We start from the raw sequence: 15607 nt of genomic DNA on the forward strand, positions 1-15607 counted from the left end.
ATGCATCTACTTTTTCAAACAATTTCAGCTATCATTGCATTTACCTTTACTTATGGTGTTTCGCATATCTCTAATAATAAAAACAGTGTTTTGTTTGAAAATGCTACCAACCTCTCTACTTCAAGCCTCGTGGTTCCTCAAAGGAGAAAGTCGTTAGCCTACAAACTCAAACATTTAGAAGAATTCTCTGGTAAGGAAATTGAAGACGGGTCTAGTAAATCGGGTTTGAGATTAGCCTGCGGAGAGAAGAACTTGAAGATTACTATCAAGAGAGACTTCTTCGGTAGAGGTGTCCCTTTCCCCCCAAGCTTTATCCGACTCGGTGATGACCCCGAGGCTCATGGAGTATGTAGGCCTCCTCAGATGAATCTTTTGTCCTCCACCGAGATGGTGCTGTCTGCTGGTTTACATGACTGTGGGAGCAAATCAGAAGTAAGTAGCCTTAAGACTATAGGGCTGATTTACTGTGATCATGGTCTACAGGCCTATGACTTCCCACAACAGCTTTAAGTTCAGTAGCCAGTGTAGGCCTATCTCTAAGATTCCCAGCACCTCATCCACCACACACACACATACACACATTTTAAGTTATGTAGGCCTAGGCTAATGCTACCCATACATCAGAAGACTGACATGATTTGGGAAAGATTCTTGAATGATTGATAAATTCTTTATAGATTTTCTGCACTCTCTCACACACACACACACACACACAGTGTGACAGCAGTGAGATTTTATAATGCAAGATGTCAGGGTAATTTTCTGCTGTTTGTCTGCATTTAGGTGATTGGAGACTGGCTTATTTACTCCAATAGACTAGTGTTCACCCCTGCACCGCTACAAACCTTTAGTGGCAGTCTGATCCAGCGGGGATTGCCCTCAGTGGTGCTTATTGAATGTCATTATAAAAGGTAGGCCTGTAACCCACCTATGTGCTTTAATATGTCATGTCATGCATTTTATGTAAGTGAAGTGGGAAGTCCCGCATGTTATGTATACTGTATGCCTATAAGTGTGTTTTTATGAAAATAGTGTTCGTAATGCCTCATACCTGTGTCTTGGGTGGGGGCTAACATACACACACACACACACACTCACTCTCTCTCTCTCTCTCTCTCTCTCTCTCTCTCTCTCTCTCTCTCTCACACACACTCACACACATACACACTCTCTCTCTCTCTCGCTCTCTCTCACACACACTCACACACATACACACTCTCTCTCTCTCTCACACACACACACACTCACTCACTCACTCACTCACTCTCTATCTCTCTCTCTCACACACACACACACATTCACTCACTCTATCTATCTCTCTCTCACACACACACACACACACACACTTTCTCTCACACTTTCTCTCACACACACACACAGGAGGCAAACAGTAAGAAGTGAGCCCTTGACCCCCACCTGGTTACCGATGACCTCCACTGTCCAGGCTGCAGGACTGCTGAGTTTTTCCCTGAAGGTCATGGGGGGTGAGTGCATGTTAGGTTGGTTTCAAAAAGGCCCACTCAGTCAGACACAAGCGGGCACAACTCACTGTAGGTGTGCCACAATCTCTCGGGTACACCTACATAAACACAGAATTTCTTGTGACAGTTGCTTGCCTGTGATGTTGGTAACTATGGCATATGATAGCTGGCAGACATATTTGGATATTTGTGGTGATGTAGCCCAGGCTACTAGCCCTTTTCCACTAGCAGAGAACCGACTCTCTAGATTTGACTCTCCACTCCGCACTTCACACTGTGTTCACAAGTCCGTTTCCCAAAAGCATAATTGCTAACTATAATAGCAACTACATGGTAGTGTCACTGCCAAATGTGAGTCCGTATATTTGAGTTGCACATGCACAATATTGTCACATATGACGTTTTTTATTTTTGGAAAATTTAAAAATAAGAGCATACTCATTAGCTCTTACTCAAATGTGACTGAAATTATACCGAATATCAACACCATATTTCTGTAAGCTATTGTTTTACGTGCGATTCAAATATGGTCGACTCACATTTGGCAGTGACGCTACCACGGAAAATGCATCTTAGTTAGCAACTATGCTTTTGGGAAATGGACCCCAGAGCATTTCGACAAAAAGTTGGTTTGGAGCTATAGCCTGGCACCAAAAAATAGTTGTTTTTTCCTGTGAGCTGAAGTGAGTGTTCAACAGTTATGCACATTACTGCCTCTGTTGATGATACATCCTATAGGCAGAGACTTTCTGGAGGAGACACAGCACTCAAAAAAAGATTGCATGGGGTTAGTTCGTAACGCCCATATAGCAGCCCTTCCTGTATGCCTCCCTATTCACTTCAATAGGAAAATATTGTGCGTTCTATTTGCCATTTGTCTATGCTGACGGCTTGTGACAACCCATGATGTGAAATGACGTAACTTCCTTGTCGTAAGAACTCACCTTGAACTGGGGGTCCTTTCACTTGTCCAAGTTCGCTTCTCGTCAGAAGAGTTTAGGGGGACGTGCCATCGTGTCATTTTGCGTAACTTCTTTTCGGTCATCTTACTACTCGTAAGAAGTGCCCTTTGGACAACTGGATCGCACCAATAGATTCCCGATAACTGCTCGAAGTGCATTACCAAGATGGCCGCCAAGTGGGGGACTTGCCTAAAAAGGACTTTGTAATAGATTCCATTCAAAACAGTTGGAAATGCAGGCTTGTTGACTAGACGTAACTTCCTTGTTGTTGAAATGACGTAACTTCCTTGTCGTAAGAACTCACCTTGAACTGGGGGTCCTTTCACTTGTCCAAGTTCGCTTCTCGTCAGAAGTGTTTAGGGGGACGTGCCATCGTGTCATTTTGCGTAACTTCTTTTCGGTCATCTTACTACTCGTAAGAAGGGCCCTTTGGACAACTGGATCGCACCAATAGATTCCCGATAACTGCTCGAAGTGCATTACCAAGAAGGCCGCCAAGTGGGGGACTTGCCTAAAAAGGACTTTGTCATAGATTCCATTCAAAACAGTTGGAAATGCAGGTTTGTTGACTAGACCAAGGTTCAAAAAATTCTGAACAGAACCTGTTCAAGAATCAGTTCTCTGTTGGTCAAAAAATGCCACACTTCGACTGATACCTGAAGATGCCAATGAATGTGCTGCAAGCCTGGGACTCGGGCTGTAACTGCCCAGTATTTACCAAGGCTAATAAATTAGCATTGCATTCTGTGTGATATTAATGATATCCTCAGCCTAGTAGAGAGTTATATTAAGGAAGTTATCTTAACTTCTGTGCTTTGTCAACACAGATGACTGGAGGTCTGTCAGCAGTTCCATGGTCTACCTGCAGGGGGAGCCAGTGTTCCTGGAGGCGGCGGTGTCCGCTCCTCTGCACCCTCTTCTGCGTCTGTATGTGGACTACTGTGTGGCCTCTCTGGACTCTGATCCCCTTTCCAAACCACGTTATGAATTCATTGTGAATCACGGGTCAGTGATTGTGGAAATTACGAGATAATGTGTGTGCCACTAGGGGGAGACAGAAATAGGACACACAAACACACACACACACACACACACACACACACACACACACACACAGCAAAAAGACAAATACTGACGATCACTCATTTGATAATTTACAAGTGATCTTTTCAGGTGTTGAGTTTTTCCACTATGCCCCAGGGAGCAATTTAACCTGTGATTTTCCAGAGCCTACAGTAGAATGTACTGTGTGTGTGTGTGTGTGTGTGTGTGTGTGTGCATCCAGTAAACAAGTGTGTGTGTGTGTGTGTGTGTGTGTGTGTGCATCCAGTAAACAAGTGTGTGTGTGTGTGTGTGTCCAGTAAACAAGTGTGTGTGTGTGTTTTCATTCTTGTCACAGTCTGTGCATTTGTGTTCATTTGTGTACAGGTGTCTGGTTGACAGCCTGATGCCCTACTCCTCGTCCCAGTTTGCCCCTAGAGCTGGAGATAACAGCCTCCGGTTCAGCATCCAGGCCTTCCAATTCACCCAGGAGTCGCAGCAGGAACAGGTGAGGAAGATGGAGAGTAAGACACACACTGTTAGGATAGGTTAGGCACACGGAAAGGAAAGCACTGACTTACAGGCAGGGCTTCAGTGATGTCACTACCTGTGGCTGATTGCTTAAATGAGCACTGTCCACTTTGTAACACACACACACACAAACACACACACACAAACACATACACGCAAAACCCAGCTTCAGAAAGAAATATCCCTGACGTGTGTTTGTCCCAACTATTCAATGAACCCACGGAGTCTAGTTAGCACAACACCAGCTGGGGAGATCAGCTAATTTGTGTCCACAGGTTGAACCGATACGAGGCTTTAATTTCTGAAGGCCGGGGATTAGCGGGCTTGCTATACATCACCTTCTTCTACTTACAGTTTATCCCTCCAATTTGTCCCCAGGTCGTCATTAAGTGCCATCTGACGGTTCTTCCAAAGCAGGTTGCTCCCGACAACTTATACAAGGCCTGTTCCTTCCACCAGCCTTCGCTCAGGTCAGTAGTATACTCCACCACTTCTAATATGTGCATGTGCATAGACAGCACCCCGCAAACAAACGCACACGAAATATCACTCTGATATTATGAACTCTGATGTGTGTGGTGATCTTGGTGTTTGTGTGGTGCAGCTGGCGTTCCGCCGATGGAGATGATGCAGTATGCTCCTGCTGTGTGACTGGAGACTGCCTCGGGCACAAACATGGGACAAACATGAAGGCCATCTCCAGCACCCCTACACCTCTCCCAACTACAGGTTACTGCTACTGTAATATTTATTACCTCTCTCTCTCTCTCCTAGAGAGTGTGTTCAAGAGTTATACAAGGATTGCAGTCTTTAACATTTGGTCATTTGACCAAGATCCATTCTTGATCAAGAACTATCCACGCACTGACTATGCAATAACTGCCACTTTTGAAGTCTGCTTTTAGCAGGTAGCAAGTTTTTTTTATCGTATGGTCAGGCAAATGACAGATAAACACATGTGTTGTTCCCACCAACACATATCAGCAATGAAAGAAAACCAAGAGGCAACAGTTTGGAAGTTAAGAAGTTTCTAGCAGTATCAACATGGGTAGTGTTTGCAAGATTTTGCATGCCTTTAGATAGCCATCTCACTTGTTTTAGGCCTCTGGAGTGCTGCTTAAAATGAGTAAGATCAAGAAATATTTACAGTGTCTATTACACTTTTTGGCAACACTTTACTTGACAGTATTGACATAAGAGTGACATGACACTGTCATGAACACATGGCACTGTCATGACACATGAAACCTAACCTTAACCCTAACCCTAATCCTAATCTCTAACCCTAATCCTAACCCCAACCTTAACCCTAACCATAACTTTAAACCTAATCCTAACCCTAACTTGTTATGACAAAAACCGAATGTCACTTAATAACAGAAGCGTTATGTCATAAATGTCATGTCACTCTTATGTCGACACTGTCAAGTAAAGTGTAACCCACTTTTTTAACATAGTTTTATAGTTTAACCATTTTAAAACTCTCTGGACTCATTATTAAATCAGTATGATAAATAAATGTATCTTCTTCTATTATGTGTTTGATACAGAAAAGAAGACCAACACTGCAGTTGGCCCACTTCATTTCCTACCCAGAACTCAATAAAAGGGTGAACAATCCAAACCCTAATCATTTGTGAGCAATCCAAACCCTAATAAACCTGACACAGAAAATTCTGTTGTTCTCTGTAGCCTACAGGTGGCAGTAGTTTTGTTCAATGCAAACAAAACATAGCAACATTTGTATATACTTTTTTGTAAAACGTTTCCAGTTTTAAAAGAAAACATGGAGGAAGGTTAAAGGTGCAGTCAGGTGCGATCATACTGTCCAGACTGAGTATGCTGTAAAAGAACCCAGTCTCTGGAGGCAGCCCAGGCTTGAAAACTGGACTCAAACAAAGCGGGGGGGCAGCCTGTCCCCGAAACAAAAATGTAACCCTACGTATGTGGAGTTTCTCTGGGAATACTGAATGGAGGGATGAGCTACCTCTTTGATGTGTTTTGTTTGGTCCGTGGTTAAAATATAATGTACATACAGTATATAATGTGTTTTAGACAAAAGCACCTGCTAATACATTTAAATATAAACATAAACATAAACAAACACGATTTCCTGTGCCATTGCTGACTACATCTTTAAACCTAAACTGCCACAACAGTTAAAAGGTAAAACTAATGATATTTGTGAGTAGATACGTTATGAAACTGAGGATAACTCACACACAAAAGAAATGGCACCTATTATCCTGGTGCAAAAGAATGTTATAATATAGTGGTTCAAGAGGTGTAGCACTAGCAGAATAACTAACATTAATTATTATCATTTTGGTAATTAACACGAGAGCAAGTGGTACGAGGCAAGTCTAGATATTTAGGTTGTCCACTTGAAGCATCACAAAAATACTCTCGGGAATTACAAACAATGTTTTGGTATTTAACGTTTCCTCTCACAAACCTAAAAATCAGGCTGACCACAAATAATGGCTCGATTGAAATACTAAAATATCCCCATGAAAAAGATGAGGGCCCCATTGTCGTAATAAACAAAACAAAGTGGATAAAAATAAGCGGAGCCGATAATAAACATGTCTGGCCTGGACTGGGTCCCTGTCGCATGCTGTCCGTCTGTTCTTTTATATGCCATATCTCTTTTCCCATCACAGGAAAGCTGCACGTGCGCTTCGACTTGGCTAGCAACGTGGCTGCATATGCTGACTTAAGCGCACGTATGTGTGTGTGTGTGTGTGTGTGTGTGTGTGTTAGAAAGAGATGGAATGAGAGAGAAATTGCAAAAGTTTGTGTACGTAATGCACGTTTGCTTGAATGAAATGTGTGCAAGGCTGTAGCCATGGAGTCAACATTTGGGGGGACCAAATATGCATGGTGGGTGAAATCAGTTCCTGGCATTCTACAAATTCATGAAGACATGGGGTGATATGTGTATATGTTTTTTTTTAAATAATAATAACTGTTTTTCTCATTTTCGTGTGTCTTTCCTTCTTATGCCACTGACGGTTGAACAAATTACAACCATAACCAGGGATGGGCAAAAATACATCGAAATGTATTTTGAAACTAGATGTACCGCAGAGTGGTACAAAATATGACCGCCGCCCAGTCCAGCACATGTTTTCCACAAAAATAAGTCACGCTGAAAGGCATATATGATTCTAACTGTCTCTCTGAATTGCATTATGCACACCTAATTCTCACTGGTATCTGCTAGACAACAAGTACCAAAACATGATTAGTTCATAGATTTCACATATAAAATACATTTTATACAACCCCACCCCCATCTTGCCTGTTCATAATTCTGAGAAATTCTTGAATTGTGTGCGTGTACATGTTTATGTTTATGTGTGTGTGTGTGTGTGTGTGGGTGGGTGGGTGGTTGTGTGTGCGTGCATGTGCTTGTGTGTTTGCCTGTTTATGTGCCTGTGTGTGTGCATGTGCATGCATTCGTATATATGTCTACAGTGTGAGTATGTGTCATACGTAGGATGCGTGTGTATCTGTTTATGCACATGTGTGCATATGGAATGGGTTTACATGACCCCTGGAAGCAAACATACGCAAAAAATTGGTCATCCTAGGCCCTACGGTTCTCAAGATATTCACAGAAAACTGTGTCTGCCCTACCCTCCTTTTGGGGGTCCAGTCCAGCGGGGGGGCTACAGATCAAAACGAAAAACAATGGTTCCATGCTATCCATGTGGGGTTACATGCCCACCAAGTTTCGTGCACCCCGGTCTTTTAGTGTCCCGGGAATCCTTGGTGGTGTACGGTCACTAAATGTACACATAAATTATTTTATTGTAAGGCCCCCCATGAACGAAAGTCCACGAAACTTGGCATGCATTCGGAGGGTGTCATAATGATCCTACACTTTCAATTTCGTGCAGTTTTGACCATGTCAGTCAGAGATATTGTGGTGAAAACACCTAATGTTTTGCTTTTTAATTTTTATCTAGGTGGCGCTATACATGAAATAAGTGGTAATGGGATAAGTTGACATGCCCCCTTAAGACCAACATACAAAAAAAGGTGGACCTCCTAGGCTCTACGGTTCTCGAGATATTCACAGAAAACTGTCTCCGGGCACCTACAGGCCAGTTGGTGTATAGTAACATAAATTCATTTATTGTGTGGCCCCCCATGAACGGAATTCCACGAAACTTGGTGTGCATTCAGAGGGTGTCATAATGATCCTACACTTCCAATTTCGTGCAGATTTTAACTATGTTAGGTCACAGATACCTGCGATTACAACACCTCATTTTTACTTTTTTGTGTTTAACTAGGTGGAGCTATACAGGAAATGAGTGGTTATGGAATGGGTTGACATGGCCCTTTGAGATCAACATACAAAAAAAATGGTCCTCCTAAACCCTACGGTTCTCGAGATATTCACAGAAAACTGTGTCTGCCCTACCCTCCTTTCGGGGGGTCCAGTCCAGCGGTGGGGCTACAGATCAAAACGAAAAACGATGATTCCATGCTATCCATGTGGGGTTACATGCCCACCAAGTTTCGTGTACCCCGGTCTTACAGTGTCCCGGGAATCCTTGACGGAAATTTGGACATGCGAAAAAGAAAAAAAAAAAACGCTGCGCGGCAGTCATAATAAAATATCAAATACCCTAATTTTAAGTGTACCAAAATTCATTACTGTATTTTTGTTACTTTTGTCTCATTTTCAATCTCTTCATTCCCCAAGAGTTTTAACAGGTGTGGTAATTATTTTCCCATAGGAAAAATCGCAAGATACCGGATCTCCTCATATGATAGATGGTAGCTTTTTTGTAGGCGAACTTCAGAGGTCTATTGTCAATGCATACCCAGATTGCACTGTGTAACACTGTTGATCAGGTAGGATCATGACCCTTTTAGTTCATGACCCTTTTAACTAACTTGGGTTCCATTTAAACATAGGGCAACTTTTTTTGTTTGCTTGCCTTTTTTGGGCTTTTTTTGCCTTTATTCGGATAGGACAGGGAAGAGTGTCAGGAAGCAAGTAGGAGAGAGAGATGTGGTGAGAAACGGGAAATGACCAAACCTGGGTCTCCGTGGGCACTCGGACCCGTTCATGGTGCAGGCATTGTGTGCAGCGCCCCCTGAGACAACTTTTTGATCAATGTTACATAAACCGGTTCTAGTGTTCAGATTGGATGATCGTGTTCATTTGCCGACTGATGATTAAAGTTCTCCAAGTTGGCCAATATCAAAGGGAATGTGCCAGAACAACGATACTCAGGAACGTTGCCCAGAAAGGTGCCTTGTGTATCATTAGCTTTGGAGAACACATACACTTCACAGTCAAAGTTGTCCCAAAGTTCTACCAAAAACAGGCAAACCTCTAAGTGTGGGTGAGCAAATAACTGTGGCTGAGTGAGTGGATTGTTGTGAGAGAGGGAGCGTGTTGTGTGTGAGCAACCTACACATTACTCATCTTGCACCAGATCATCTTCCTTAATCTGTAAATCTGGGCAAAGTCAGCACCAGGCTGAATTTTAAGCATTTTTGAATATTTGGGGGGGTGATTACATATATATTATGATTACAGCCTTGAATGTGTGTGTGTGTGTACATGCATGCATTCAAATTTCCAACAGACCAGTTGATCTCAGTCAGTCAGTTGATATCAGTTGATGTGAATAGACAACATCTGGTCTATGAGCAAATACACGTTGCAAAACGAGTTCAGCTCATTTCTGGTGACGTGCAACAGGCCCTGGGGTGTGTTTCCCAAAAGCATAGTTAGCAACTATGTTAGCAGCTTATATGGTTGGAACTATATAAGTATGAGACAACTGTTTCCCAAAATGATAGTTTGAACTATGGTGGTGCAACTTACATAGTCCGATGCATCGTTAAGATACACAAGTGTTTCCCAAAACCATAGTTCCAACGAACGTTCGTGTACACTGTCGTAAAGTTAGTTAGTTCAAACTACACCTCGTCCTATAGTAAGGAGCATAGTTGAATTTGCAGCCATGTGCACGCAAGTCAAAGTCACACACCTGCTGATAATAATACAGGGTGCACACTTTTCATCAGTCAGTTGAGAATATGTAGCCTTTGATTCTAACATTGTCATGGGGGGGATCATATGATCTGCACAATAGATAGTTTTATAGGTAAACAATGATGAGAATATTGTAGTCAAAATCTCAACCCAGATTCGAACTCTTGGACAGGTGACTTAGCCTGATGAGCCAGACTCACATTAAAATGTAGGGTCTGGGCACTCACCGTTCGCAGTGCTCAGTCAGAGGGGCGGGATAATCGGTTGTCTTTCAAATTCCCTCTGCACCCAATAGGACAGCGCTGAGTCCCATGCGTTTTTCCACCAGCGGAGCTAGTTAGCTAGTTCAAACTTTTGCCAACTTAAAACAAGCTTAACTCGTGTCACACTGTTGGCCAACAGCAACATCCATCTTCTTTGTTTTTAAGTAGCAGGGAATTCAAGCCAAACCGTTGCAACTCTGCCATCAATCATTATGTTAAGCCCGCCTAACGACTCTATACACGATTTGATTGGCCTGATAGAAGTTTAATTTTTCGAGCTCACAAGCCAACGGAGAGTTGCTAGACTAGCCCTGGAAGCAAATGTAATTTGCTGCCGCTAGGGTGCGTCTAGATTTCTAGGCTACAGGTGACTGTCAACTGCTGAACACTGCAGGATATCATCAGCCAGCCTTAATGCAGTGCGCCAGACAGCTGGCGGCATTAATGAGGGTAAATAACAACTACGCAACTGTTTCATCAGCACATTTAAATGACACGTATAAAAGTTCATTCAATTCAAAGCAGTCGTTGATTTACAGTTAATTAACCTAATGACCCTGAATAAAGAAAAACAGAAATGTTTCACGGATTTAAGGTAGTCTATCATTAAATCTCTCTTATTTGCAGGTGTGCCAGGCCACCTTAGTCCAGACTATTGAAGTTTGGAAACTTATCTATGGTCCAAACTTACAAAGTACTATGTAAGTACGACGGTTTTGGGAATAGCTCGCAACTTAGATGTTGGTTAGTTGAGCATCGTACCATGTTAGTAAAAGCTAACCTCCATAGTTGTACAGGAAATGCACCTCTGGTAATTGGTGCAGAGGATGCTTACTGAGGTCAAGTCTCAGTGCATTGTTAAGCAATGCCAAAATCAATATGATAAATATGTTGTTCACGCCAGGAGATTCATCACTGCCCAATTATAATGGACTTAAAGGGAAGTTCTGGGAGTTAAAAACAACTTGGGGGCTATTTGTGGTTGGTGAACAGGCTCGAACTTTAATTTGGGAGCAAAATGACATTAATCGGAGGAGTTTAGAGCTAGACCGTTGTTTGCATTAGCAGCGAAATGCTTTAAATTTTTTTTGAATTTCAAACAATTTCATTCAATTTCCCATTCAACTTTTTCCAGCTTTTCCCGCAAATCTGTCTGAACGTGATGTATGTTTGTATTGTAAGATTCAGTCAATCTTCAGTCAATCTCAAAAATCTGTACATGTCCCGTGGCACGTACCTTCTCGCTTTTAGTTTGGCTCAGGCATAAGCAAACAGCATGGGCCTTGAGTAAACAGGACAACAGTTCTGCAATCCCATACATAGGGATGGGACTTGGAAAGAGTGATGGGTCTGTACCACAGCAGGAAATGGGATAAGGGCAGGCACATAAAGATGGCATCACTACGTTTTCTTTGGGTTGCGAGATATCGAATGCGCCCACTGATGGGTCTGTACCAGAGCAGGGAATGGGATAAGGGCAGGCACATAAAGATGGCATCACTATGTTTTATTTGGGCTGCGAGATATCGAATGCGCCCACTGATTCAACGCTACAGGAACAGAGTTAAAGCAATGTGTTGCCTTCAGAAGCCCTCCTTGTTATAGCCTCTTTGTACACTATCAAAGTTTGCAATACTTCAGTTTATCTGGTAGGAATCCTATAGATACTACCACCGAAGTGTAAGGTTATTTTTATCTTTGTCAGTAGTTTGAAAATAGCAATTTATGTTGACGTGTGTATGCCCGGTGCAAAACACTATAAACGCTATACATTACCTTGCTAATGCAAACAACGGTCTAACTTTTCAACCACAAATAGACCCCAGGTTGTTTTAACTTCTGAACTTCCCTTTATTATCGAGTGTTTATGTTATCTATGTCTGTGTGAAGTGCTATGAGTAGCCATTGTGCTTGAAGATGCACTGTACAAATAAATACTTACTTATTTACTTACTTCATTGCAGGAGATAAATAAAAATGTAACATTTATTTTGGATGGAGGTTCTATTTTAGAATCCAGAAAGTTTGTAAAGGAGGTTTTAGAATCAATAGGCACTCTAGAATTAATGCTTGTGTTTGCATCGCGACCAGATGAGCCTCACTTCAGTCTATTAAAATCCCTATGCCTGTTAAAGAGCATGCTGGTATTTATAGACCTACCAGAGGGGTGGAGAGGGAAGGGTGGTGGTGGGGGGTTGGGGTGGAAGGAAGGTGAGAGGGTCTTCCCAAAACAATCAGCGCGGGGCTGTGGAGACAGCACAGTGGTGTGTCTGCCAGAGAGGCACTACAGCTTGCCTCTTTTGGCCTCCGGGCTGCTTATCTGTGCAGCGAGCACAAGTCTCACCACTACCGTCACCATTCCCATGACAGCAGCCCCGCGCATTGACATAACAATGCCTCAGGGTGAGCCCAGGGCAGGCCAAGGGCTGGATGCAGTTTTGCTAGAGAGAGAGAGAGAGAGAGAGAGAGAGAGGTAGGGAGGAAGAGAAACTAGAAGAACTGCAGAGGAGGATGAGAAAGGAAGGGAGCAGGAGACAAATAAATACATTTGGAGGAAGAGAGAAAGTTGGAATGAGAGGAGTTTAAAAAAAGAGGACAATGGAGGAGGACAAATTAGACAAGGTCAGAGAGTGGGTCTATAGTGAGTGTGAGAGAGCGAGAGAGCCGTAGGGAAAGGGCAGTGATACATCATGACTCTGCATTTTGACCAGGCCCCCAAACCCACCCTCCCTCTTGTCCACTTGTTGAACTGGGTTACATAGCTCACCTCGGGTATGTTGAGGCCATTGGTCTCCTAAGTGCCAGCTCAAGCCTTTGTTTCTACGTCTGTGTCTGTGTCCATGGTCCTTCTGGTCAGGAGAGCTGGTGTGGCTGGTCCTTGTATTGTCTTCATGCTAAATGGAAACAAAATTGTAGAATTCAGAATTAGCACATGAATGCACATTCCATTCTATCATTCCACAAAAAGGAAGTGACAGCTTGTGTCAACTTGGGGATATTATCATGCCATCGGGTCAAACAGTCAATCACATTTGACAGAGTAGGGAGCAAGTCACTGAATGAGCACTGAGGAATGTTATGTAGCATTTTGTTGGTAACACTTTATTTTAAGGTTCACATGTTAGCCACCAATACATACCTAATTAATACCTGTATTAGTGACTTGTAAGGCATGTGTTAGGCAACATTAACCATTTGTTAGGTGTGTATTCACACATTTCTTGTTCATGACGAATTAGGCCTTTATTATTGATATAATCTTAATAATGACCTTGTAAGCCTTGATCTCTACATACTAATTAGTAGTAAGTACCAAAATAGAATATGCATAACCTACTTGTATACTGTCTGAATAAATCCCAAATAGTAGGAGAACAGTTGTAGAATAAGCAAGTGTATGGCTCAACCTCATTGCTCAGCACATTATCATAAGTAATACCTCTGCAGAATGTACTTATTAGTCATGAATTGGTTCCATATTCTAAAGTCAGGCATTATTATTATTAAGAATTATATGATGGGAACAGTCTAGACTATAACTCCTGGTCAATACAGACATTCTTTACCCTTAATACATTGCTAGTGCATACATTGTTCATTCAAAATATGGTCCCTGTTCTAAAGTAGAGGCTGGGAGGGTGTTAACAATAGAAAAGAAGATGAGAAAAGTGACAGCACTGACAATGTTTATTTAACAAGTTCTGTAAACATGTTACATTGTACTCTCAATGAGCTCACAAAGCACAAAAAGACTAGCAAAAGCTATTTTTAACTAGAATTGACAGGATAAAAACACATCTTTTAAACAAATAAAAAGGGCAAAAGAATTGTCATTCAACACATCTGTGGTGGTCTTCTTTGAAACGGGACCCACCTACCACACATCAAAAACTTGTACACAGCAGGCCTATTTGCCTGAAAACTACAGTAGCAGTAAAGAAATCACACAAAAGAACATTTGCTATTTACTTGCCGGAGTGGACTAGTATTTTATCAGTATTGGGAGAAGGTATCCCCTTGCCTTTAGGTCCTCAATGGACTTCTTAATATCTGCTGTAACATGACGCCTGCACCCAGCCTCTACTTTAGTACAGGGACCATATTTTGAATGAACAATGTATGCACTAGCAATGTATTAAGGGTAACGAATGTCTGTATTGACCAGGAGTTATAGTCTAGACTGTTCCCATTATATAATTCTTAATAATAATAATGCCTGACTTTAGGATATGGAACCAATTCTAATAAGTGCATTCTGCAGAGGTATTACTGATGATAATGTGCTTGCTACCAAGGAACCAGTTTCCACTTTAGAATGGGAGCCAATCTCCCAGTTATTAAGTGCTATTTCACACAGCAACCTGGGCAGTGAAATGCAGCAATGAGGTTGAGCCATACACTTGCTTATTCTACAACTGTTCTCCTACTATTTGGGATTTATTCAGACAGTATACAAGTAGGTTATGCATATTCTATTTTGGTACTTACTACTAATTAGTATGTAGAGATCAAGGCTTACAAGGTCATTATTAAGATTATATCAGTAATAAAGGCCTAATTCGTCATGAACAAGAAATGTGTGAATACACACCTAACAAATGGTTAATGTTGCCTAACACATGCCTTACAAGTCACTAATACAGGTATTAATTAGGTATGTATTGGTGGCTAACCTTAAAATAAACCTTAAAATAAAGTGTTACCATTTTGTTTTATGTATAGTCCTTAAAAGAGAATTCCATAGATCTTTGTTTCTCAAGGTCACTGAGTACGAAAAAAAAACAAAAAAAAACAATTGGTTCTACCTAGCTGCAGCCAACAGCTAGAGCTACAACACAGCTACAGCGCTACACTCTGGGGGCATGAACATTGGGGATTATGTGCATTCCCCCAGAGTGTAGTGCTGTAGCTGTCGTCAGTACTCAGTGACCTCGATAAACAGAGATCTATGTGAAAAATCACTGAAATTCTCCTTTAGGGAACAATTGTATTCTTAAAAGCCCTGCATAGATGACTGAATCCATTTATCTGTTAGCCATGTTGGTTAAGTAGCCTACAACAATAGTGTTTGAATAAACTTGAAGGATGGAAAGTCATGATGGTGATTATGTATTGGAAGGCCACCATTGTGGTTAGGTATGTTCAGTCATGACCCCCTTTCCATGAGGTGCAAACTCTCAACTATGTGATGGATCCAAGCCAGAGACGGGGCGAGAGGGACTGAAGGGGTGGGTGGGGGTGCCGTTTCTGGGACGGTGATTCCCGATTGCGACTCACTCTCCGCTCAGGAACAATTAGCTT

General features: G+C 42.0%; 1 protein-coding gene and 1 long non-coding RNA gene across 3 annotated transcripts in view; one reads left to right on the forward strand and one right to left on the reverse strand.

The window, feature by feature from the left end:
- Window positions 1-5639, forward strand: LOC121689306 (zona pellucida sperm-binding protein 3-like). 2 transcript variants are annotated; one of them, XM_042068984.1, is made up of 8 exons: window positions 1-432; window positions 784-911; window positions 1381-1484; window positions 3271-3448; window positions 3872-3992; window positions 4394-4485; window positions 4620-4744; window positions 5566-5639. In XM_042068984.1, exons 1-8 carry the CDS (start codon window positions 1-3, stop codon window positions 5619-5621), a joined length of 1236 nt encoding a protein of 411 aa, XP_041924918.1. In that variant the 3' UTR covers window positions 5622-5639. The 2 variants fall into 2 exon arrangements, with proteins under 2 accessions (XP_041924918.1, XP_041924919.1); XM_042068985.1 differs by having other exon boundaries at window positions 3271-3370.
- LOC121689313 overlaps window positions 1400-15607 on the reverse strand; it is a 20186-nt gene continuing 5978 nt past the window's right edge. Inside the window, exons 2-6 of the long non-coding RNA XR_006024755.1 lie at window positions 13074-13200; window positions 3306-3487; window positions 2748-2949; window positions 2426-2642; window positions 1400-1468 (exon numbers count right to left, since the gene is read on the reverse strand). This is a non-coding gene — a long non-coding RNA (uncharacterized LOC121689313). The remainder of the gene's footprint in view (window positions 1469-2425; window positions 2643-2747; window positions 2950-3305; window positions 3488-13073; window positions 13201-15607) is intronic.

Source organism: Alosa sapidissima, chromosome 18, assembly GCF_018492685.1.
Source record: "Alosa sapidissima isolate fAloSap1 chromosome 18, fAloSap1.pri, whole genome shotgun sequence".
Classification (NCBI taxonomy): Eukaryota; Metazoa; Chordata; class Actinopteri; order Clupeiformes; family Clupeidae; genus Alosa; species Alosa sapidissima.

Excerpts from the sequence above, each read along its gene's own strand:
- LOC121689306 (XM_042068984.1), top strand. The coding sequence starts at position 1 with ATGCATCTACTTTTTCAAACAATTTCAGCTATCATTGCATTTACCTTT. Across the intron at positions 3,993-4,393 it reads AGGAGTCGCAGCAGGAACAG|GTCGTCATTAAGTGCCATCT; the intron begins GTGAGGAAGATG and ends ATTTGTCCCCAG. Across the intron at positions 4,486-4,619 it reads TTCCACCAGCCTTCGCTCAG|CTGGCGTTCCGCCGATGGAG; the intron begins GTCAGTAGTATA and ends TGTGTGGTGCAG.